General features: G+C 43.5%; 1 protein-coding gene across 2 annotated transcripts in view; it reads left to right on the top strand.

Annotated features, from left to right (window-relative positions):
• LOC131684133 (rho GTPase-activating protein gacF) overlaps window positions 1-24893 on the top strand; it is a 335709-nt gene that overhangs the window by 28617 nt on the left and 282199 nt on the right. For both annotated transcript variants that reach the window (XM_058966713.1, XM_058966714.1), the window contains exon 2: window positions 5275-7104. In XM_058966713.1, coding sequence (XP_058822696.1) covers window positions 5880-7104 — 1225 coding nt within the window. In that variant the 5' untranslated portion in view covers window positions 5275-5879. The remainder of the gene's footprint in view (window positions 1-5274; window positions 7105-24893) is intronic.

The following is a 24893-nucleotide window of genomic DNA, read 5'->3' as shown; positions in this document are numbered from 1 at the left end:
AACCGCGTGTGACCATCACCCCACGCGCATGCAGTCAGCAGCCTACGATCGTCACCCAGCGTACGCGCAGCACGAGTTCCCTAATTCCACACCAACGCCGGCCGGCCACCCTACACACCTACACCATACACCGTAAGAAAACAAAGTTAAATTAGAGAGAAAGATCAGTGGTTTTGGACTTTTGATCAGTGCTAAGAGCCGACCCTGTAAACCAGAGAAAATCCCTGGAGGAAAAGCCTGTTTGGTTTCGTCCGCAGCGTCCTCCTTGGGGTTGAGTAGAGGAATATAACAATAGGCCAGCCGTTTGGGGGCACTATAGGTCACTACTGATCGTCTCACAGCTAATCAACCAAGTGAGCCGGAATTAACAACTTCAATTGCACACTCTGGCGACGACGAGGACACCGAAGAAGTCATTCAGAAGTGCAAAGCCAGACGCAGCTGCCGAAAGAACATGTTTTTTCAACATTTCCTTTCACAGTTTCATGATTTTTTCACATCATTTGCAACATCTCATTTTCTTATCTGAATGACGTCAATTTTTACATAATCTGCAGTATTCTATATGGTAGTCTCTTGATCTATTTTTGTTCGTTTTGGAATGGAAGGAGAGTGATGATCAGAAATCACGGGGGAGAAAAAGAGAATCCGTTAATCTAAGTCGCCTCAAGAGCATTTCTTCCATCTTTCTATGCACTTAGAACGAGTGCTGTCGGTGTGAAAAAACGGCAAAGAGGCGAATGACCTTAAGGTTAAACCTTTATAAAAAAAAAATTAAATTGTTTCCTAAATTTTGGTAAAACAAACCTGTAATCAAAAAGCATTATAGCTTTTTCAAGAATTCATGCATCTTTTTCAATCTCAATGATTGAAAAAAAAAACTAATTAAAAACGAACTAATTATTGAGCAGATTAGTGTCAACACATGTCAACTGCCAGAAGGTACTAGACAGTAAGCCATGCATACTGAGGCTGACAAACATTTTGCAAAAGATTCACAGGAATCGGATAAATTGCAGTAATTTAAATATAGAGAAATTCAAAAGAAAGTCTCTTCGGCACAGAAGAAGCAAGTACGATGTATTCTTTTTGATTTGTCGGAAGCAAGTCTGATGCTAAAATTAAAGAACTCACCCATATTTATAGTTTCTGGTTATTTTAGTGGTGTCATCAATGTAAAATTTAACAAAACTTACGTGAATTAGAAGATAACAGTAATCAGTACTGAGAGATTTCCTTCCGATTAGTGAACAGTCTTTTAATAGATAAAATTCCGGACTATGTAAAAATAGATAAAAAAAATAACGGATCGGCGCATATTTTTTGTATTGTTCAAAAATTCATGAATTTTGAAATAAATCCTATAAGCTTTGTGTGCTCAAATATAATATTTGCATAATCAAGGTAATCTCATCGAGTCCCAGTGGTTTTGCAAGATTGTAAGTCAATAGAGCGAATGTTCTAATTTGGAGAGAAATGAGAAGTTTTTTTGCACACACTGCACATGTTACCAAGCAAAATTACTAGGCACACTTTTGCCGTAGTTTCAAGGATCTAATTCCCTAGAAAAATCAGCCTATCTAATGATATAAATAGATAAATAATTGGTTGTTCTCACTTGTCTAATCGACGGTAGATTTTTCTCGGACATCACAAACATCCGCACTTATCGCAGTGCGAATATAGATTCGGACCACCACCTGATTGCAGTATGCTTACGCTCAAAACTTTCGACAGTGCATAGCTCTCGTCGAAGTCGAACGCCGCGGCTAAACATCGAGCGGCTACAAGATGGCAGAGTGGCTCAAGAATACGCGCAGCAGCTGGAAGTGACACTACCAACGGAAGAGTAGCTAGGCGCAGTTGCCCTTGAAGATGGCTGGAGAGATATCCGATCCGCCATAGGTAGCACCGCAGCACTAGGTACGGTGGGCCTGGACCGAAGAAGCCACTGGTACGACGGCGAATGCGAGCAGTTAGTCGAAGAGAAGAATGCAGCATGGGCGAGAATGCTGCAACACCGCACGAGGGCGAACGAGGCGCGATATAAATAGGCACGGAACAGGCAGAGCTCGGTTTTCCGGACCAAAAAGCGCCAGCAGGAAGACCGAGATCGCGAAGCGATGGAGCAGCTGTACCGCGCTAAAGACACACGGAAATTCTACGAGAAGTTGAACCGCTCGCGCAGGGGCCACGTACCACAGGCCGACATGTGCAGAGATACAAACGGGAATCTTCTCACGGACCAGTGTGAGGTGATCCAGAGGTGGCGGCAGCACTACGAAGAACACCTGAACGGCGATGCAGCAGACGACGAGGATGGCACGGTAACGCACCTGGGAGCACGCGCGGAAGACATTACACTACCGGCTCCGGATCTCCAAGAAATCCAGGAGGAGATCAGCCGGCTCAAAAATAATAAAGCCGCTGGGGTTGACCAAATACCAAGCGAGCTACTAAAACACGGTGGCGAGCCACTGGCTAAAGCGCTGCACTGGGTGATTACCAAGATTTGGCAGGAGAAGATTTTACCGGAGGAGTGGATGGAAGGTGTCGTGTGTCCTATCTACAAAAAGGGCGACAAGCTGGATTGCTGTAATTACCGAGCAATCACCCTGCTGAACGCCGCCTACAAGGTACTCTCCTAAATACTATGCCGTCGACTATCACCAATTGCAAGAGAGTTCGTGGGGCAGTACCAGGCGGGTTTCATGAGCGGTGTTCGCTCTTCGTCAAGTACTGCAGAAATGCCGCGAGTACAATGTGCCCACACATCATTTGTTCATTGACTTCAAAGCCGCATACGACACTATCGATCGAGATCAGCTATGGCAGATTATGCACGAGTACGGATTCCCGGACAAACTGACGCGATTAGTGAAGGCGACGATGGATCGGGTGATGTGCGTAGTACGTGTCTCAGGGACGCTCTCGAGTCCCTTCGAATCACGCAGAGGGTTACGGCAAGGTGATGGTCTCTCGTGTCTGTTATTCAACATCGCGCTGGAAGGTGTAATAAGAAGAGCAGGGATCGACACGAGTGGTACGATTTTCACAAAGTCCGTTCAGCTACTTGGCTTCGCCGATGACGTTGATATTATTGCACGAAACTTTGAGAAGATGGAGGAAGCCTACATCAGACTGAAAAGAGAAGCCAAGCACGTCGGACTTGCCATCAAAACGTCGAAGACAAAGTACATGATAGGAAGAGGTTCACGAGAAGAGAATGAGAACCGCCCGCTTCGAGTTTGCATCGGTGGCGACGAAATCGAGGTGGTTGAAGAGTTCGTGTACTTGGGCTCACTGGTGACCGCCGACAATGATACCAGCAGAGAGATTCGTAGACGCATCGTGGCAGGAAATCGTGCTTACTTTGGCCTCCGCAAGACACTTCGGTCGAACAGAGTTCGCCGTCGTACGAAGTTGACCATCTACAAGACGCTGATTAGACCGGTAGCTCTCTACGGGCACGAGACCTGGACCATGCTCGTGGAGGACCAACGCGCACTTGGTGTCTTCGAACGGAAAGTGCTGCGTACCATCTACTGTGGAGTGCAGATGGAAGACGGCACATGGAGACGGCGAATGAACCATGAGTTGCATCAGCTGTTTGGGGAGCCGCCCATCTGTCATACCGCAAAAATCGGACGACTACGGTGGGCCGGGCACGTAGCCAGAATGTCGGACAATAGCCCGGTGAAAACGGTTCTCAATTGCAATCCAACCGGTACAAGAAGACGTGGCGCGCAGCGAGCACGATGGATCGACCAGGTGGAAGACGATTTGCGGACCCTTCGCAGACTGCGTGGCTGGCGACGCGCGGCCATGGACCGAGTGGAATGGAGGAATCTTTTGTATACGGCACAGGCCACTTCGGCCTTAATCTGTTAATAAATAAAAACTTGTCTGATAACATTGCCGAAAATAGTCTTTAATGTATTATATTATTGAAAATAATATAAGTAAGCCATTTCTACAAATCGCCTGCCCGATCAGATGTTTTGTAGCGAATTTCTACATTTTCTTGTATTTGTATTTAAATAATTGAGTCTTAATGAACTAAACCAAAAAAGAAATGACCCAAAATGGCAACAAACGGTTACGAAACTGTGTAGAACTAATGACGAAGTCGAAGATGTCGATATAATCGTTGTACCGACGGGTCATTTCTAATATCGGTTTGTTGGCAGCGTAGTTAGTGTTGCGCTGCAGCAGTGTTCGAGGACGGAGGACACGGGTTGGTGCGTAGCGGTTAATTTGTGATAGGAGATCGGAAACATCTTATTCAGTCAGAAGAAACTACGACACGAAGGTAGCCTGCGACGCATGTGTAGATATTCTGAAAATTGTAACTTGTAATAAAAATCTATTCGTCGATATACTATAGCCATATTGTCTACTGCCTTAGTTTTGGAACTGTGTTCAATAAATACTTTTTAAAATTACATTCAGTTTCCAGTTAACACCTTCATGCAAAAAGTTTTAAGCCCCTACCGAAACAAAATCCTGGCTACGGGCCTGGCCAGTCAGCACACTTTGAAGGTCTAAGACATTTGTTATATGCAATACAAGCTAACCTCAACGCTCTGGAGTTAGCACGCTCACGCCGGTTCCAGGGCTCTTGTCTTATCCGTATTCATTCGTTTGAGCTCAGCCCTCCAGAGCGTTCCTAGTAGTTGCGGATGTCCTCAAAGTAGTGTTCTGTCACCACTATTGCGGTACCTTGTCGCCGATGGCTTGTTGAGGTAACTTAATTAGCTTGGATTTCCGACATACCGTTTCGTCAATGATTATCATATATCGGTCACTGATATTTGCATTAACACAATTTATGATTTGACGCAGCAAGCTTCCCATGTTGTTCAGCAATGGTGCTTATCAGTTAATTCAAATAAAAAATCAATGATGATTTTCACACAACGAAGGATTGTAACCACGACCCGAGCGTTGCAGTTCTTGAATACTGAAATTATTGTCCAATCATTGTATTATTGAATAGTTGAGTCGATGCAGGTGAAATGAGATTAAACCGATTCCTCTACATCATTCTAACGAAACATAAAAATAAAAAATTAGTTCATTTTCACGGTGTTTTGTTAATTTGGTCATTTTTTGCCTATCTCGACCATTTTGAATAAAATCTATTAAGTATTGCACTGTCGTACAATAAACCGAGTAATTACCGAAATGTCTCTAATCGTTTAGCATTCAAATTGACTCATATTTGTATCACATTTAAACTAACATTTTTTTTTTCATTCCATCTATTTTCAGATCATCGCACAATTCAGAATCAACAGTGTGTCGTTTTTTGCTTCCTAAACATGTTATTATTGAATATAAACCGGTTAAATCGTGAAACCCATTAAGAAGAAAAAGTTTCCTCACCCCAAAAAGCGAAAAAAATCGGCAAAAGAAAGTAAAGAAAGTGTCAAAAAGTCAAATAAATCTTCAGAATGTTTTTAATTCGTGCAAGTGCTAAACAAGCGATGAAAAAAGAAGAAAGCCTAAGATCAAATCAGAAGTGGTATATTGTTGGTGTCCAGTAGAAATTAAAAAACGAGTGCTAAAAAGTGCTAGAACCGCTTTGCTCCCCCCGGGTGGCAGCAGCGTCACGACGGCAATCCGGGTGTCAGAGCAATGATGGGCGGTCAACGACTTGGGACGTTTCTGTCCTGTTATCGAAAGCGCGAAAATCAAGTACATCTAAATCACAGCCACCTCATGATCACCTGAGCAGGGGTTTTCAAAAAAAGGAGTATTTATTCTCAGTGCTCCTGAAAAGGTGGGAAGACCGAAGAGTTGTGAGTTTTTTTTATTTTCCTCTCTCTCTCCTTCTCTGGAAAACAGTGAAATTTCGTTGATTTGCAAAATTGTTCATGGTCAGTGGAAGACTTCGACGGAGGGCCCTGGCCCTGCTGGGAGCCCTCCTGTTGGTTATTTTCATATGGCCCCCGTGTTGTGCGACGATGCCGAAGCCACTTCCGGCTCTGCTACCCGCCATTCCGGAGATTGATCTACCCTCGGAACCGATGCCTGCCGTTGCCGTTGTAAGCTCGGTACAGCAAAATGCCACCGGTAAGAGTAGGAAAGCCAGTGATGTTAGCCGCTTGATGAACATTTTCTCAACGACGACGACGATGGTGCCAAGCGGGGAGGGTACCGATGAGGTTCGATCCGGGGAAACCGGAGGTCGTGGCAAGTCTGCTACGCACAGTCGCGATGTCAGTAGTGCGAATGCGAACGACAACCAAGGGCTAAATTTACGCCGACATGAAAATAACTCTGCCGGTTCGTCAATAGAAGAGTCTATCGATAAAAATAAATCACATGAACAACAAACGTCTGACGGCGACGTCGCTCTGGTAGCACAGTCAGCAGTGTTAGATAACGTCGTCGTCGTCATTGCTGCGAGCGAGAGCGAAAAACCTTATCGCCCCCAACCAAAGCATCAACCCGAGCAGATAACGCACAGTCCGACCATTTTCAGCATTCTGTTCCAAAAACCACCAACACCGGCAAGAAAAGCCATCAACGAAGAACAGGTCAATGACCGCGGCTACCAAAGTGCCGTCAATCAATCAGTATTCAATCTCACGTCCAGCGACGGTGGCGACGAAGACGATCGGTCCATCATCTCCCCTACCTTTACCCTTCACTACTCCCACGAGCCGGTGGTACTGTCGAGGGTGGAACGTAGCGCCATGGCGGATCCGGCCGAATTTCCCTACGGAGCAAGCCAGCATCGCCATCGGCATCAGCACTATCTGACAGGTAATAGTACACTCACGGCGGCAGTACCAGCGTCCGGGCGGGGACGAGGGGGAATAGGACGACATCATCATCATCATCATCATCATCACCTTCAGCACCAGTCCCACCAACAGCAACATCAACAGCAGCAGCAGCAGTATCGCAACGGGACTACCACCGGTGCAGGAGGCAGCGACGATTCGTCCAATCTAGAGCGCAATGAACGATCGGCAAATCTGTCGCACATAACCGGGGCGACGCGCAAGATTCAACTCTACATCAAGAACCGATATCTGCAGCTGCTGCCCGATGGCACCGTCAACGGAACGCACGACGATCAGAGCGATTTCAGTAAGTAGGCCAATTTGTTGCTGTTTTTCTATTCTAGGTTCGTTTGATTTGTTTAACGATTTGTTATCAGCTCGGCGTGAAAGAGGTATTGAATCGTTGTTTTTGTTTTGTTTTTGGTTCCACTTCGAAATGGGCGCTGATGTCATGAGAAATGCCAAACGGTAACAGTTTAGACTTTGGATTTCGCAGTGGCGTCTTCAATCGATTCATCGGAAGTGTTCTCTTCACCATTTAAGAATATATAACTCATTCTATTACTCGTAGTGACAGTTTACTCTGCACAGGAATCATTACCCAGTATATCATCGATCTTAATTCTTGCTGAACAGCATAATATTTCTCGAATTGTTGGATCATTCTTAAGTCAAGATGGCAATATATATCTACTATCTGTCAATACCGGGGATTATTAACTAATTTGAATTTAATTTACCATAATAACTGTTGCGACGCCCTTTATACACAATTATATAGCAGTGAAACTAATGATCATTCCCTCGCGCATCTGTCAATACGGGCCAGTTTGCTATTGAATGCTAGAAGTGTTATAGGACGAAACAGAGACGGCATAGAAAAATGTCGTAGTCCTCGAAATTAAATGTTAGAGGAACTAGTAAGGGAACCGAAAGAACACTGAAATGTAATTTATTAAATGAAACCGTTGATTTGAATTTGTGAATTTATTAATAAAACTATTACTGCTTTGAAGCCGCTGTATAGCAGGACTATCAAAACGGTGTTTCCTTCCAAAACTAGCCGCAACAATAACAGTCCATAAATAGGGTTCCCTAATTCGTCTCAGTATCCAATTTCTGATGACCCAACCTCAAATAAGACAACAAAAGAGTTTTACCACTGTTTAAACATTTTTTACATTCTTCAAATAGACGAATTATTATCGAAATTATTCGAAAATAAAGTATTCAATATCATTTTGAGGGTTTCCAAACAAAGGAAAAAGTGTATTTTCTCCAATAGATGTTCCTGATACATTTAAACCTAATTGCCTTGGAGGTATGGAATGCCATTTTTCTGTTTCTTGCCACAGGAGAGATGATCTTCCAAACAAACTTCCAGCTTTACAGAACTTCACGTAAAAAAAGACGAGTACTTGTAACCCGTCAGGGTAACAATTTAGCACTGGGTGGAAATATACCATTTATTGGGTATACACTCCGTAGAGTGTATTTGTTTACATGTATAAGTATGCTCACCGCTGTTCGGTACCGTTCACATTTTCTTGTAAATTTTGTTCATTTTCGCGTATGTGAACGCTTTTGTTCGTGCAGCTAGGTTAGTTAATTTTTGTTAAACATTTTTCAATAACTAACATAGGGCTGAGGTAGGTTTCCGCGCTCCTCTTGCTGTTATATTGGTTGCTGTTTATGCTGTAAAGGAGATGACAGTTATGCGGCGGTGCGGTTTTGTGGTGATGGTGTTTGTTTTGGTGAAGTGAAAAAAGCGGCCATCGTGAAAATATTTAGAAAGTGACGAACCACGGCGAATAACAGACGTCCGTCATAAGTTTTTGTGCGACAGTTTCCGCCACTAGAGAAAAGTTTCAGTGCGCGTGCGACGGCAAACTAAGACCGTCGGAAAATGTCGGCCCGTGGTTCGGGCACAGTGTATAGTGCGGTGTCGGGTCGCCGGGAACGGGAAGCTAATCGCAAAGGAGCCACTTGCTTCCCCCGGCTAATTACAAAGGACCCAGTGACACCACGCCGAACGAGCATAGCTCTCCACAGTTAATCGCAAAGGAGGGCGAAGCAGGCAGGACAACGGATCCACCTGAGGTAGTTTACTGCGGTATCTACCTGGGCCATTCACGGGGAGTGAGTGGACCCGGCGATTAATCGCCCCGTCGCTTGGGATGTTCCAACAAAAGAGCATTGCTCACCTCCCTGGCTAATAGAAAAGGACCGCTGCGATAGCAGCCAACGATACCAGCAGGAGAACTCGGCCGTCGGAGTCCCGGCCGGTCGGATAAACCCCCGCCTTCCGCCATCATCAAAAGCAGCAGCAGCAGTGAAGTGGAGAAGCGGCGAAATAAAAGTCGGTAAATTTAGTAAATTACTTGTTTGTTTACTTTTGTTTTTTGTGGTTACAAGAATCCGAAATTCTGTGGAGGCACTTAGGCCGCCCTGAAAAGAAGGGTACACCGGTAGTGGGCAAACCCTTTACTTACATACTCCTTCAATCGAAAAATCGGTGGATGTTGATATCTAAATTTGAATCTTACAACAAACATCCAAATAGTGGATATAGCTTACTAGAACAATCAAAAATCCCATCTCACACAGGTGAAAAGCTATAAATCGCTCCGCTATAGTTATCAGTAAGCAATCAAATCAACCTACCGCTTTGTAGCTTATCCACTATACAAACCGTACAATGCTGTTGCTTCCAACGGTGAAGTAAAAATGAATGAATAGCAGCACACAGCAATTTTCGAAGGTTTTCTGATGAGTAATACTGAAAAATTCGTTGATGTCGATAAATCACCTTGCGAAGTATGCATGTGTTTTTCAAACAACTTTAGCAAAATGTTATTTAACCCATTCATGCCCATGTTGTTTGTGGACAACAAGGTTTTTAAACAGCTATAGCTTTTGATTGAGGCAAGATTTGCGCACAAAAACAAGTAAGACTAATGAATGTGACTATTACCGTTCTTTTGAATAATAACAGTTACAAGGATCAGCTCTAGAGGCGAAGTTATTGCAATTAGGCTGATTGGATTCCGACGGAGCAGTGCTGCCAGGAACAGTTTACGTTAACAACGGAAAATGATTTTTTCATATATCTTCGTTATGGTTCAATATTATTGAAAACTGATAAAACTTATCAATTTCGATAGTCTTTGGCTACGTTTTTCATGCAATTGGACTATTGTAAAAATTCTTGGAGAATTGTATTGAGCATTGGAAGGTAAAAATTGAGCAGCTTCTAACACCTCAAGGGAAGTACTTATATTTATGAAAATAGACATTTCGTGTTTCTTGATCTCACCATTTTCATGGAAAAATAGTTTTGAAACCCTACATGCACTAGGAAAAAGTTGGGCATGAAAGGGTTAAAATCGGTGAAAGACCATGCTAGTTCACCTTCGTTTGACAGAATGTTGATGGATACTGAATCAAAAGCTCCCTTTATTACTAAGAAAACTGATGCCATCTGCATTTTGCTACAATAGGCCATTTAAATTTCTGTTGCGAGTAAAGCAAGGCAATCGTTCGTCCCTTTGCCTTTACGGAAGCCAAATTGTGTAACTGACACTAAACTTGCTCAACTCAATTGTCGAGGCGAGACAGAATCATTCTCTGGAACGACTTCCAAATGCAGAAAAGTATTGCAATCGGTCGATACGAGTTGTGGTCGGAGGCTGGTTTGTCTGGTTTTAGTATGGCGATGACACTCTTCAATCATTTGAGGTAATGTTACCCTCAAAAACCTGATTCATTAAATTCAACAAGCGTCCCTTGGTGGATTCTTCTACGAATTTAGTTTGATTCTGTCTGGCTCTAGAGCTTTGTTGTCACATAGTAAGAGAGCAAGTGAGAACTGCGCCATCGAAAAAGGTGTCTCGTTCATGGTATCATGAAGGGGCGTGGCGAGGTAGATCTACTGTGCCGGGGCGGAATCCGGGCGGACCTTTTTGGCGAAATCGATTATCCAACGGTTTGAATATTAAACGTTAGTAGTGTTTCGATTTCGCATACGTCGGGCTGTGCCTCGAAGGGTGCTCATCGATGTTTCTCTTATTAATACGTCAACAAACCGGCGCCAGTAGCCACGTTTCATAGCTTTCATCCAACTACTCATTCGTGTGTCTAACGTCGCATACTGTTGGTAGCTAACGGGTAATCCGTCGTCGCGGTAGGTCCTGTACGCGACAGCCGTCTCTGCGTATGCATCTGAGCACTCTTTGTCTCACCACGGATTGAGTATCATGTTGAACAAAAACTTGTACTTTTCCTTTGGAGAAAGTACCTGTGTCGATTCGATAGTTTCGGATATCACCGCAGCATAACTCTTCCAGTCAATGTTTTGTGTGAGAAACATTTATTTGTTTCCGCGGGTTTTGAGTCATTGGTGATCGAGACTGGGGTCGGCAGATAGTCGCTATCGTGGGGATCAGGATACCACGCGCAATCTAACTATAAAGAAGTCGAGCAGAGTGCTAAATTTAATGCGCTTGGGCGCGCTAGTGAGGTAGTCACTTCACCCGTGTTTAGAATTGCCATATTGAAGTAATCGCAAATTACGTGAATTATCACCACAAAGGCAACCTCATGCCGCACCGTGAGAGTTGAAGTTTCCTGAAAATAGTGGTAACATGATGACAAGTAGCCGTCGGTGCCCAACCGTAGTGTTGGGGGAATATATTTGGAAGTTATGCAAAGGTCCGGTTGTTACTTGAAGGGCGCTAACTTCAATGCCTGTTACCGAGGGATGGTTAATTCTGTAGAAGGAACAATTTGAAACTCAAAAGCACTCCTCCGTAGGGGGTATCTCGTTTCAAGCGAATGATATTAAAACCGTATTGCTAAGCCAAACCAAATGTTTCAATTTCATTAGTTTTCATCACCTTAAAATGAGCTTCTTTTCTTTCGAGGAAAACAAACTGTATCTCCGTTTTTTGGAGCTAGCCTCAATCTGGCGCTGGCTTAATCCTGTCACTAAGTTAGTGTCGCATTCTGATGAGACGAAGTCGAAACGCAAATTCCATAGCTAATTTAGTTATTGGTTTCGTGCTTTTAACGAGCAAAGATAGTTTTTACCTTAATTATTAGGGTTGTGGTACCGGTAATACCGGTACCGAAAATCCCGGGAATACCGACCCATTTTTGGTACCGTAATACCGGTACTGAACAAAGGCCAGTACCGGTATTTTCAGTACTATACAATTTTTAATGACAAATATGTTAACTCTGCAGGAGGATCTGTTTCAAAATATAGATCTGCAAGATAACGTTTAATTATATTAATTTGCTTTCTAGATAAATCGTTGAGATAACACCTTTGTGTGGGAATGAGGTGAGGCCATCATCATAATAATTCTAGAAGTTAAAGTTTTATTAGCGACATTCTGATTGGTTTCCATTATTCACTGGGTGGCGCATGTCTAAGTCATGTCTGTATTTGGTTTGCTCTTAAACCTTTATCTATAAAAGAACGAACAGCGATTTAGTAGCTAACAGTTTTAGACTTGGTGAACTGCTTCAAATGGGGCGATTTGTAATTATTGGTGATCGGAAAAATCAGCAAAACTCCATAGTTTACAGGAAAGCAAGAAGCCTTGATATGCATTGGAGAATAGTAGGCAAACGACGTAAAGGTCGGAACCAATTTTCAGAAAAGCAAGAGAGGAAATGCGATTAACCTGCTCGGATTTACTGCCATTCTCGCTGTGACTTACTGTTGTTAATAGGGTTTCATACTCTTACCATCTGTTCAAATCGACGAAAGTCGCACCACTTAGCAGTTATTGATTTCAAAGTGGCCTAGATTTCGAAATAAAAGAAGGTGCCCTATATGAAAAATATCTTCTGTGAAATAAGTCTTGCCATTCCGAAGCAATTAAAAACAATAAACATGTTTTTTTGATCAGCACAAATCAATCATCTGAGAATAAGATCATCAGTTTGAGCATTCAATTTCAGTTTGAAGCTTTTTTCGAATTTAAAAAAAATATTCGAGTACCGGTACTACGGTACTGAGGGCTTCAATACCGTAGTACCGGTTCTCACCAAAAAGGGTAGGTACTGCGAACCCTATTAATTATGCTCCACTAAAAAGAAATATTGCATAGTGCGTTAAAATCGTGGAAGTTTGGGTTTATATAGGAAGTTAATCAAGTATCTCTCCTGCTTTAACGACGGCGTCACACTACCTTTGCAACCGTCAGTTTCTCTGGAAGTCTGAAAATTAGGAAAGTATTGATGAGTTAACTTACTCAATAACTGTAGTACGACTCTTTACCGACTCCTCCTCGATTTCTAAGTGATTTATAACACCGTCCATCTTTGAACTGTTAATTTTTAAGAAAACTTTCAAGAACACTTCCTTCGCGCGCGAAACGAAAACAGAATATGACGGATCCCAATGCTGTTGTTGTTCAGAATGACAACCAGTATGTCGTGTCACGGCAATGAGATATGCTGACCTCGGTTCTTGACAAAATTGCTGTTGCTCTCGGTATATTAGTTTCCGAATTCTCGCTAAAACACTATAGATGATGATCAGTCGAGTCAGCTTCCCGGGAAAGCTGTTTTCGTCCATGATTTTTCATAGCTCTACGCGGTCGATACTGTCGTTTGCCGCCTTGTAGCCGATGAACAGGTGATGCGTTGGGACCTGGTATTCACGGCATTTCTGGAGGATTTGCCGTACAGTGAAGATCTGGTCCGTTGGCCATTCGATGAAGCCGGCTTGATAACTTCGCTCGAACTCATTTACTTTAGGTGATAGGCGACGGAAGATGATCTGGGATAGCACTTTGTAGGCGGCATTCAAAATGGTGATCGCTCGGAAGCTCTCACACTCCAAATGGTCGCCTTTCTTGTGAATGGGGCAGATCACCCCTTCTTTCCGCTCCTCCGGTAGCTGTTCGGTTTCCCAGATCCTGACTACTAACCGGTGCAGACAAGTGGCCAACTTTTCCGGGCCCAACTTAATGAGTTCTGCCACGATACCATCTTTGCCAGCTGCTTTGTTGGTCTTGAGCTGTTGGATGGCATCCTTAACTTCCCTCAACGTGAGAGTTGGTTCATTCCCGTCCTCAACTACACTGACGTAGTCAAAACCTCCGTTGCCTTGGTCATCTGTACCTACATTCTCCTCGCCGTTCAGGTGCTCGTCGAAGTGCTGCTTCCACGGTTCGATCACCTCACGGTTGTCCGTCAGCAGGCTCCCATCCTTATCCCTACATATTTCGGCTTGCGGCACGAAGCCTTTGCGGGATGCGTTGAGCTTCTGGTACAACTTCCATGTATCTCCCAAACCGCTCTGCACTCTCGTCGAACCAATCGTTTCGTCGTCTCCGTTCCTCGTACCCGACAATGTCCTCAGCTACGTTGTTGATGGCTGCTTGTACTGTTCTCCAGCAGTCTTCTAGAGGGGCCACGTCGAGCTCTCCCTCGTCCGGCAACGCTGCATCGAGGTGCTGCGCGTATGCAGTGGCGACATCTGGTTGCTTCAGTCGCTCCAGATCGTACCGAGGCGGTCGTCGGTACCGTACATGATTAATGACGGATAGTTTTGGGCGCAATTTAACCATCACCAGGTAGTGGTCAGAGTCGATGATAGCGCCACGATAGGTCCTGACGTCGATAATGTCGGAGAAGTGCCGTCCATCGATCAGGACGTGGTCGATTTGCGATTCCGTCTGTAGCGGTGATCTCCGGGTGTAACGATAAGGGAGGCTGTGCTGGAAGAAGGTGCTACGAATGGCCATGTTCTTGGAGGCGGTGAAATCAATGAGTCGAAGGCCGTTCTCATTCGTCAGCTTGTGAGCGCTGAACTTTCCAATCGTCGGTCTGAATTTCTCCTTCTGGCCTACCTGAGCGTTTAAGTGCCCAATGATGATCTTGATGTCGTGGCTTGGGCAGCGGTCGTATTCTCGTTCGAGCTGTCTGAGAGTAACAGTACGAATATTCCGAATATATGTCGATCGCGAAAGTTTTGCACCTTTGTTTCGAGGCTGTCATTCCGTATCGAATTAGATTGATAAACAGGGACATTCCCGTGCCGGGAGTTCCTTAGTATAGCATACCCATTAGACCGGCAGCAATTTTGACTTTTTTTTCGGAAAACTGTTAATTCGAATGGTAATTGGTAATGTTAATCATGTTCAAAAATATGAGCTTTTTCTGATAGCGCCAGTTTACCCACAAGAGGTTTCAAGTTTCTATAGTCATATATATGGAAACTCGGAAATAAAACCTTAAATTCCAATAAAATATTTCACAGTAACTCTGCGTACCTCAAAATTTACGGTCGCGTAGTTTATTTTATAACAAATAGCTTTGTTGAAGATTGTATATTGAATGAAGGTTCCTCTAAAAAGTTATTTAACTTTGAAGACCAACCAACTTTTTTAAAATTTCCTATTCTAAGCATGTGCGAGAAAGAGAGGCAACACATAACTTTACATGAGAATATCTTTTTACTGCAAAATCGGATCAATTTGCAGTCTTCGGCAATGTTGATCCACACACCTTAAACTATATATCAGCAGATTTTGGGATGCACAAGATGATACTGGCATTTTGTACTGAATTTATTGCTTCAATTACCTATTTGCCATATATTTTCACGTACAAACTTGAAACAGTGGCGTAGTAAGAATTTTTCGGGGGGGGGGATATGAATTTTTTTTGTACTTATATGAAAAAATGTTCAAAAACATTCTGAGCAGGAAAAAAATGTTCAAAACCAACAATTCAGGGAACTGGTTTGGGTAGTCAAGGTAGGAAAGCTAGTTGTTGGTATAAAATTAATGCTCTTCCCCTACGAGGACTATCTGGGCGGCAAACTTCAGACTGTCTAATTTACTGAGCCCTTCAGTTCACTTGTGCAATTCAGTACCACTTCCTCGTTGAACTTCCGAGTGGATTGCGAACTACTTGGTCTAGTCCTTGACGATAGATCCAGCCTACTCCGACGAAAAGTTCCCCGGCGAGAGAAGTTCGAAAGCGAGCCAACCAGCCAGGTGCTGCGGTCAGTTCGGCGATTCCGGTAGAGTAGAGCATCCGGTTTGCTGGAGCCCCGGCGCGGCTGGTGGTGTATCGTCGCGATCTACGCGGTCTCGTTCCCGGCGGTGAATCTAACTGTACGCTGACGGAGAGGTCCCAGACGAAAGAAGTTCTCCCGATACCGATTCTTATTTGGTTTCAGTACTACAACTTCTTGAGCCCTTTGGGTCCGTGACCGGTGCCATTTAGTACCGCAACTCCTTTAAGCCCTTTGGTTCTCTTCTTGGACCATTTTGCACTACTTCCTTGATTATCCATTCAGCTCCTCGACTTGTTCGCGAACAACTCGGTCTATTCCCCGACGGTGGACCTGACCTACTCCGACAGAGAATTCCCCGGCGAGAGAAGTGAAGCTGGATGTCCGGTGCACTGGTGCGCCGATGACCCGCGACTAGTGGTGTCTCGTCGCTGTCTCCTCAGTCTAGTCCCCAGCGGTGAATCTAGCTTACGCTAACGGAGAGTTCCCTGGTGAAAAAAAGTTCTCCCAATATTGTAGGCTACATTATCCGGGTTGATGTCCGGTCCTCCCGTTTTAAATAGCTCCTTGCACGTCACTTCAAACCTCGGACATTCAAAAACTTCAAACCTCGGACATTCAAAGACTTCAAACCTCGGACATTCAAAGACATAAAACCTCGGACATTCAAAGACGCTCCGGTGTCTCCTCGACGATCTCACACTCCAAGCACAGTGTTGACATTGCGTACCCACACCGATGAAGATACTCCTTAAGCAGCCGTGGCTCGGTAGGAGCTGTTTCAGGTGGAAGGCCATCTTTCCGTGCTTTCTATTGACCCACGCCGACAGGTTTGGATGAGCCGGTAGGTCCACTTTCCTTTCTCCGTATTGTCCCATTCCTGCTGCCACGTCACCATCGAATCGATTCTCATCAGCTTCCTCACGTTTCTGGCGTTTCATTGTTTGTAGCACTTGATATCCTCCGTCAGGGTAATGCAGATGGGGATCATCTCGGCGACAAGCCATACTGCCTCCGGCATGCAATCGCAACTCGTACGACCACCAGTAGAAGCGTCCTGTTCAGCTTTTCGCGGTTTCATTGTCTCCGTCACCGACACCTCCATTTTTTCAAGTGTCTCACCGTTAGTGACACATCGTCCACGAAACCAACGATTTTCACTTTCCTAGGAAGCCGCAGTGTTAAGACCCCATCGTACATCCCATTCCAAAGTGTTGGACAGAGAATGGAGCCCTGAGGAACGCCCGCTGTGACTCGCATTGCCTATTGCCCGTTTGTTCATCTGGTACAGTAGTGCTCTACTCTGGAAGTAGCTCTTCAGGATCTGGCTCATTCTTTTATGCCACGCTGCGGCATTGGTCTATTCGAGGCTGGATGGCTCGGTGATTTCCCACACTTTGGCAGCAACATCAGTTTCTGCACCTTCCTCATTTCGGGGATTACCATCATCTAAAGACTTCAGTAGTAGCATCCTGAACATGTCCGGATATGCCAGGATCGCAGCTTTCAGCGCCACGGTTGGTATTCCATCCGGACCGGGGGTTTTCTTTGATTTTAGTCACATCGACGCGTCTTTGAGCTCGTCGTTGGTCACTTGCCACTCGGCTGTGTTACCTCCTTCTTCTTCGCCGTACGGTGTCGGTCACCAGGTAGCTGAATCGTGATTCGGGAAGATCTTTAGCTTACCCGGGTATATTTCAGCTGGTGTCGACGGACCCTCGTCTTCGTTATGACAACTCAGTACGCGTCCCCCAGGGATTGGCGTTTATTTCTCAGCACAGCTACTTATGGCAATTGGCTTGCTAAGCTTGATCTCTCGTTTTAAAGAGTCCATACCTTCTCGAAACGTCGCTTGCGCTCCTCTCTCACTCTTCGATCTTACGCACTGGGCCCGCCTTCTGGATCTAAGACAAGCAGCGTGTAGCGTACTGAGCTTCTCATTTAACCCGTAAGCTGCACGCCGTCTACTGCATGGCCCTCGTTTTCGTAACATTGTAACGTCACAAGCCGTCACAATCCTTCTTGTTAGATCAGCCGCATCAACATACTTGATTCCGTTGTTCGCCGAAGTAACTCAACAAAGAGGTTTTCGTTAAAGGCTTTCGTCTTCCACTTTAGCTTGCGGCCCGTCCTTCTACGTGCTACAGCAGGGTTTCATTGGCCGATGCGGTAGTGAATCGCCTGGTGGTCTCTATGGGGATACTTCTCTCACAATCACCAGTCCATGTTCGCCATCAGTCAAGGACTACAGAATGTGGCGAAATTTCTCTCGGTACCGATATCCGTTTCGTGAACCAATAAGCTCCCAGCTCCTCGCTTCGCCGCGATCTACTTGTTATAGTCCTCGGCGGTTGAGCTAACCTCCACAATGTGCCGTCTGGTAGGTGTCGAGTCTGCAGCCAATTTTCACTACAAGGAAATATTTTCACAAGATAACTTTTGCAAATGAAACTTTGAGAATTTCATTTAAAATATTAGGCATATTTTTGTTTAACATATCAAATTTTTTCAAAATTCTCCAAAATATTTCGGGAGGGTTTCGACCCCAACCTCCCCCCCCCCCGCTACTACGCCACTGACTTGAAAACTCTTGTGAGTGAATTAGAGTTTTCGATACAAGGCCATATTTGACAAGTGGCATTTGAAGCCGATTTCCGTTTGATTTAACAGTGCTCCGAACAAAAGTCAAAACTGTTGCCGGTCTAATACCCATGGAAAAGGATTCCTAGATACTGAAAAAGTTAGCGAGACATCTCCACGCAGGATGCTAAGTTTATTTCGGAATCATAATGGAAGACAAAACACTATTTGGATGATTTGGAGCAAAGAGACTATCTTGGAATATATTGGTCACAATGCAGACAGCGACTTGCGTGGCGGTTTAATCGATCATCTAACAGAAGCAAAATAAATGAAATAGTTAGATTTCTCAGGTTTCTAGATGAGTCGCTATATAGTGAAATATTTTTGCACTGATTATTCCTATATTCATAGTGAATTCATACGTAAATAATTTTCATTTCTAACCCACCTGAACGAAAATCCATTTAATACCAATAATTACTGTTGACAAGCTGGCCTACAAGCAGAAAACAACGACTGACAAGCTCTGATACACTTAAAGTAACGCGTCTCATTGTCACCGATAATGAGTACTCGAGAGCCTACACCACATCAATGAGACAGCAGGTAGGTGGAGCCACTTCCACACATCCTCCAGGGACCGTCGCTTGAGAAGCCCATCAGCCAAGCAGTCCTTCTCAATAGCTGCAAAGACAAGTAGCACCCTCGATCTCGTTCACACAATGCCAATCCCAATCGAATCGAACGCGGACAAATGTTCACACACTTGAGTGCCATATAAAAGTGGCCCGGTCGGCGGACAGTAACACGCGTTTGTTTTCCTTTGTTTGCTCTGTTGTTGTACTCCACAATAACACCCTGTCTAGTGTCTAGCAAGCGGAAAGCGCGGGCTGCGGCGGAGGCAGTGGTAGCAGCTGTGGCTGATCTCTGCGACTTGTCGGGACTAATGCGCTACTTACTTTTTAGCAGATTTTCAACTCTTCCGCTACTGGCAGGTTGAGAGAGAAAGAGAATCTGTAGGATGTCTGATCCGGAGGTGGCGGGGCGTTTGAAAAAATAAACACTACACCCGTGGAGCATGCCGCGTGTTGAGCAATTGTACAGCATAGGTGCCTACATACTTGCAAAGCGGCTTGAGACGAGTTTCTCCGGCCGAAAAAAACGGTGTGGATTGTTCCACACAGAACCACTCACGATTTGTGGCACGTGTAGATATCGGACCTTCTGGAGCTGTGGGTGATGAGCGGTGAGCACGGGAGGTGAAAGATATGACCAAAGCGAAAAAATAATAAACTCAACTGGATCCATTCAGTTGAAATATTGGCTGCGGTAGCGTTGATGAAGACAAGACGAGCTTGCGTCAAGGATGATTATGCGATGATCACGAGTGATGATCGCCATCAGGTCGTTCAAAACCTGATCGAAAGATCGACCGATGAAGAGGACGAAATGCAGCGATGAAGGTGCGAAAAGAATCGAATCTTCGAGTTCTGACTCAGGGAACTCGAGAATGCAATTATAGTAATGGTATTATGTCGAATGAAATCGATCGCAAGCCAGACGGAGGAGAAGGCGATAAACTTGTTCTTGTTGCATCGCACCAATGGAAGCAACGTTGGCAATTGCCTCATTTGGCATAATATGGTCATTTAGCCGTAATCAATGGGATTGAGTGATCGATTGACCTTTAATTAGCTGTGCCACAAATCGATGCGATTAAGTTATACCGTCAAATTCGTCTACAGTAAAGTTCATTAACCTGGCTTCTGACTTTTGTTTACCATCAAAAACGAATGACAGTCACTGCCAAGAACTTCTAAGAACTCTCCCTTTTCATAGTAACTAAGCAAACAAATGTAGTTTTGACCACCGCCGAGCGTCGTCCGTTGCATGATTTATTGCGAATCGAATTTTATCAATTAGTCCCGATCGGGTCCCTCATCGGCTGGGCAGGAAACGAAAGAACTTTTCAATTTGGCTGCTGCAGCGTTCCGTTTGATTTATAGAACTGGTCGATGGGCGCCATAAAATTATACTATATTATACACAAACCAAAGAAAACAAAAACGGGGTGCGGCACTCAACCGTTCAATTGAACCCCTTTTGGAATAAATCGTCACTGACGGCGGCGGCACTGACACCAAGGTTCGGTCGCTACGGAAAGAGTGAAGATGCATGTTATTTTGAGTGCGATATGATTTATGACAGTTCGCGTCGTCGCTGAGATGAGTTTTGTGGGGAACTTTCACTCGTGGTTGATACGATTTGAAGCTACTTGGAGACCGGTATGAGATAGAACCGGTCGGGCATATCTGATCGAGAGCAAAGTTTAATCTAACAGCGCATTTTGCTACAGCACAGTATTGCAAGAAATAAAAAATAAATTCACTACGCTTAAGATTGAACCAGTGAAGTCAAACGGTGTAGTTCAAAGATAAAAACGAAAACGCTATAAATTACACCTTTTTGCAACCAACTGCTTATCAGCACAAATGATTATTTGACAGCTGTCACTAGCCAAGGACTGCGAACTGTGCCTGACAGCTCTAAAGCGGGACAGTAACCAGATTTTAGCCGAGTACACGCGTGACCGCTTGTTGACAACCGGTGGAATTTTGAGGGGTGGATTGAATTGTGAGTTTAGCTTCGTCATCTCCATGTTGATGTGCGCAGCGACATTGTGGTAGCCGGTAAATCAGGTATTTGATTGAATATTCATTGGATTAATGTAACATGTTGTCGGTGGTGTTTTGGTTTGATTTAGCTGGATTTGGTGTGGAGAAAAAAAGCGATGGAAGCCAGTTCAATAAGTTCTGCGCATTTTGAATGTGTGGTGTATGCTTAGAGGGTTGTTTATAGTAATTGTGTGATGATTCACCTTTATCTGATAGTACTGGATGTCATGCAGAAAGCCTATCAATATATTGTCAAATCTGTGTGTTTATCAACAAAAGCAATCACCGGAAATTGAAGTTTAGAATATGCTTGTTAATTATTTTATTTTTGGTTAGTGCAATACATTCGATTCTGCTGTTTTTTTAGTTCTTTAGTGATAACATATGTAGGGGAATTGGTGGTAAAATGAACATACTAAGCATTTCCTCTATTTTCTCATTATCTGTTAAAATTGCGAATTAACACCATATATTCTTAGCAACTTGGAATAACACTCTGTCTGTTTTACAGTATTTCTTGCGTATTAGAAAGATGTCCAAAAATCAGTCAGATTTATAGGATGTGGGTAAAATGAACATGTGATGGGAGTAAAATGAACACATTCTGGGGGTAAAATGAACATTTATGAGAGGTAGTTTCGATACATTCTGTGAGTTGAACTACCGTTAACTTTATGTTTCTACTAGGGACTACATGGTTTTCGCCTCCGTGTTGTTCATCATTTTATTATTTAAGCGTGTTATTCATTTGACAAAATTACAGGCATAGTTGCATTAACTCTGCCATCACAGGCAGATTTAATATAATCTTAACAGTGAAAGCTAATGCTAATTGAGAATGTAGCTGAGAAAATTAAGAATGATTAAAAATAATCAACAATAATTCAATATCAAACCAAAAATTGCACAAAATATAAAGACATCATGAACTAAAACACTAGTTACAAAGGCGACAATAGAAATAATCTTCTTCGCAACATTCAATGTGGAACCACGTCAAACAAGAAAAGCACTTCTTCCATCCAGAACCATCGCTCGAATTTGAAAAACATGTACCACATCGGTCACACAAGGAATCCTCGTAGCATTCGTCCAATTTATGGAGTTTAGTAAACTTTTTTGAAGTTTTTCGTCCTTTGTTGATTGACTTAATTGTTTTTGTTGCTTCGGCCGTGGCTAATATTTCGCGATAACTATTTGCGCTTTCGTTTAGTTACTCGTAGAACCGATACCGTTGGTAAGGGCAAAATCTGCGAAGGAGGGACGTCGAATGATGAGTTTGGAGAAGTCCCAGATATGGTTTGCTTTTGTACTGCTACAGTAACAGCAGCCTTGGCAACTGAAGCAGAGGCAATGACAATATTTTCTTGTTGATCAGTAACTTCGGATGGAGCAAAGTCTTCATCTTTGAAAACATTCCGATTGTATGGCCATATACCAGTTTTTCGAAATCCGTTTATAGTCAGATTAGCATTAGCGGCCTGCAGAAAAGCCAAACCCATCAGTTCGGAAATGTCATACAATTCTATGACTCGCCCAGGGAATTCGCGCATAAAATCTTCAGCAGCACTCGCATAGTAGCTTTTAAAGGGACCCATGAATGCCACGTCCAGAGGATGCATTTTATTACTGCAGTGCGGCGGCAATACGAGAACAGTAACAAAATTAACGCGTGCTCTCTCCGCAAAAACCAAATTCTTAGTGTGAGAGCTATGACCGTCGATTATCAATAGTGCAGGATTATCAACCGTAGGGTTAACATGCGCAAGAAAATGATTGAATCAGTCCAAAAAAAATTCACTTGTCATGTAGCCAGATGGATTACAGCTAAACGCCGTCCCATTCGGCGCCCCTTTCTTTAGCAAATCGTACACGGGGAAATATCATGTAAGAGGGCACATACTGCCCTGTAGCAGACATAGCCATAACTACTGTGGTCAACACACCTCTTTCACCCGAGGTTACTGATCCTACTTGCTTTTTTCCCTTTTTGGCAGCAATTTTCTTCTTTTTTGGGAGGGACCTACAAACGTCATACCAATAAATAAATGTTTGAAAAAATATGACAAGCAAGAGACAAGATTACGGTGCTGATTCCGGTTTCGTCAGCGTTGAATATGCGAGACGGGTGAAATTGCGATTGTTTGCTGTCCAGAATATCTCGAAGAATATCATAAAATGTATTCACGGACGGTTTGTTGAACCCTCTTGCTCGGGCCGCAGATGTGGCTTCTGGTTTCCGAAAAGATAGATTCGGATTCCGCTTCAGAAAACCGCCCAGCCAGTTTCTTCCTGCCATTTTGTGTCTCTGGCTTAATGGATGTGGTAATCCATTCTTCTCCGCCAACTCAAAAGCAAGCTTTTGAACGTCTTGCATGTTTATTCCATAAAATCTGGATTCCAAATCCAGCAAATGTTGTGCCAGTTCTGTTTCCTGTGTCGGTGAGAACACTGGTTTCTTCGATCCAAGCCCTTTTTTGTTTGACGGCGAAGTTATCCATCGGGCAAGAGCAATTCTTGGAATGCCATATTTAGTTGAAGCTGAACGCACAGATAATCCGGAACGAACGGCATGTTTTGCGGCAGACATTTGCGTATTTGTCCAGGATTGCCTTTATGTTTTTCTTTTATAAACTCGTGGTATCTGAAAAACAAAGTTTCATGTTTTGCGGCAGACATTTGCGTATTTGTCCAGGATTGCCTTTATGTTTTTCTTTTATAAACTCGTGGTATCTGAAAAACAAAGTTTCATTTATTATCCACATTGTTCATTTTGCCCCCACAACAAGCTGTTCATTTTAACCCCAAAGGACTCAATTTTTAAAACCATACAACAAAATTAATATCGAATAAAAATACTCAGTTTTAACAGCAAATCATTAGTAATACCTTAATTTAATGTAATTGATCGCACAGTTCTAATAATTTTGTTTTGCAAGAAAATTCGTTATTTTCCACGCACTGCATTTTACATCAACGTCGAAAACGAATAGAGGTTTTTGGTTTTATTTGTTTATTTTTACTTTTGACGGATAATGAAATACATAGGTCGCGCACTAAGCTTTAAATACTTGAATGATAGGGTGGTTATGGTATTCGTTTTAATTTAAACTAAGAATGTCGTTGTTTAGATACCTGTTCATTTTAGCACAACCCCCCCTGTTCATTTTACCCACAGTTCCCCTACAGAGAAAAAAATATTTTGCGTTTTTAAATTTATTTTCATGCACATATTTGGAGCATGAATATGAATGTAAAATTATATTCCACCACAAATACACACAACCTGTCGTGCTTTCTAGAGATGGTCGGGTTATGGTTTTTGAACCCGAAACCCGGACCCGACGGGTTTCGGGTCGGGTTCGGGCTCTGTAAATTTAAGCTTCTCGGGTTCGGGTCGGGTTACGGGTTTTTGAAATTTTGAACTTTCGGGCTCGGGTTGGGTTCGGGTTTTTCAAATTACAAATTATCGGGGTCGGGTCGGGTTCGGGTTTTGCACAAAACAACCCAACTATTTCATGACACTGTTTGCGTCTATACACAAAACGCAGTCTTTTTTTAGTAGTGAATTATAATTCGTGATACGAATGGATGACACATATAACCGTACCAAATGTTAGCAACTCTTAATCGCTAGAATTCGTCGTATTTTCTGGTGCTCAAATATTTTATTTTTTCATTCTTACATAAAATTCCGTCTCTTCAGATTCGCAAACTGCCTGAATTATTTAATTTTTTAAACGTACTTTCATGAAAGAGCATTCAACAATACGTGTTTCACATCTAAAATCTCTTAGC

The sequence above is a fragment of the Topomyia yanbarensis genome, chromosome 2 (assembly GCF_030247195.1).
Source record: "Topomyia yanbarensis strain Yona2022 chromosome 2, ASM3024719v1, whole genome shotgun sequence".
NCBI lineage: Eukaryota > Metazoa > Arthropoda > Insecta > Diptera > Culicidae > Topomyia > Topomyia yanbarensis.
Note: the sequence above shows the minus strand (reverse complement) of the source record. Positions and strands in the feature narration are given on the sequence as shown.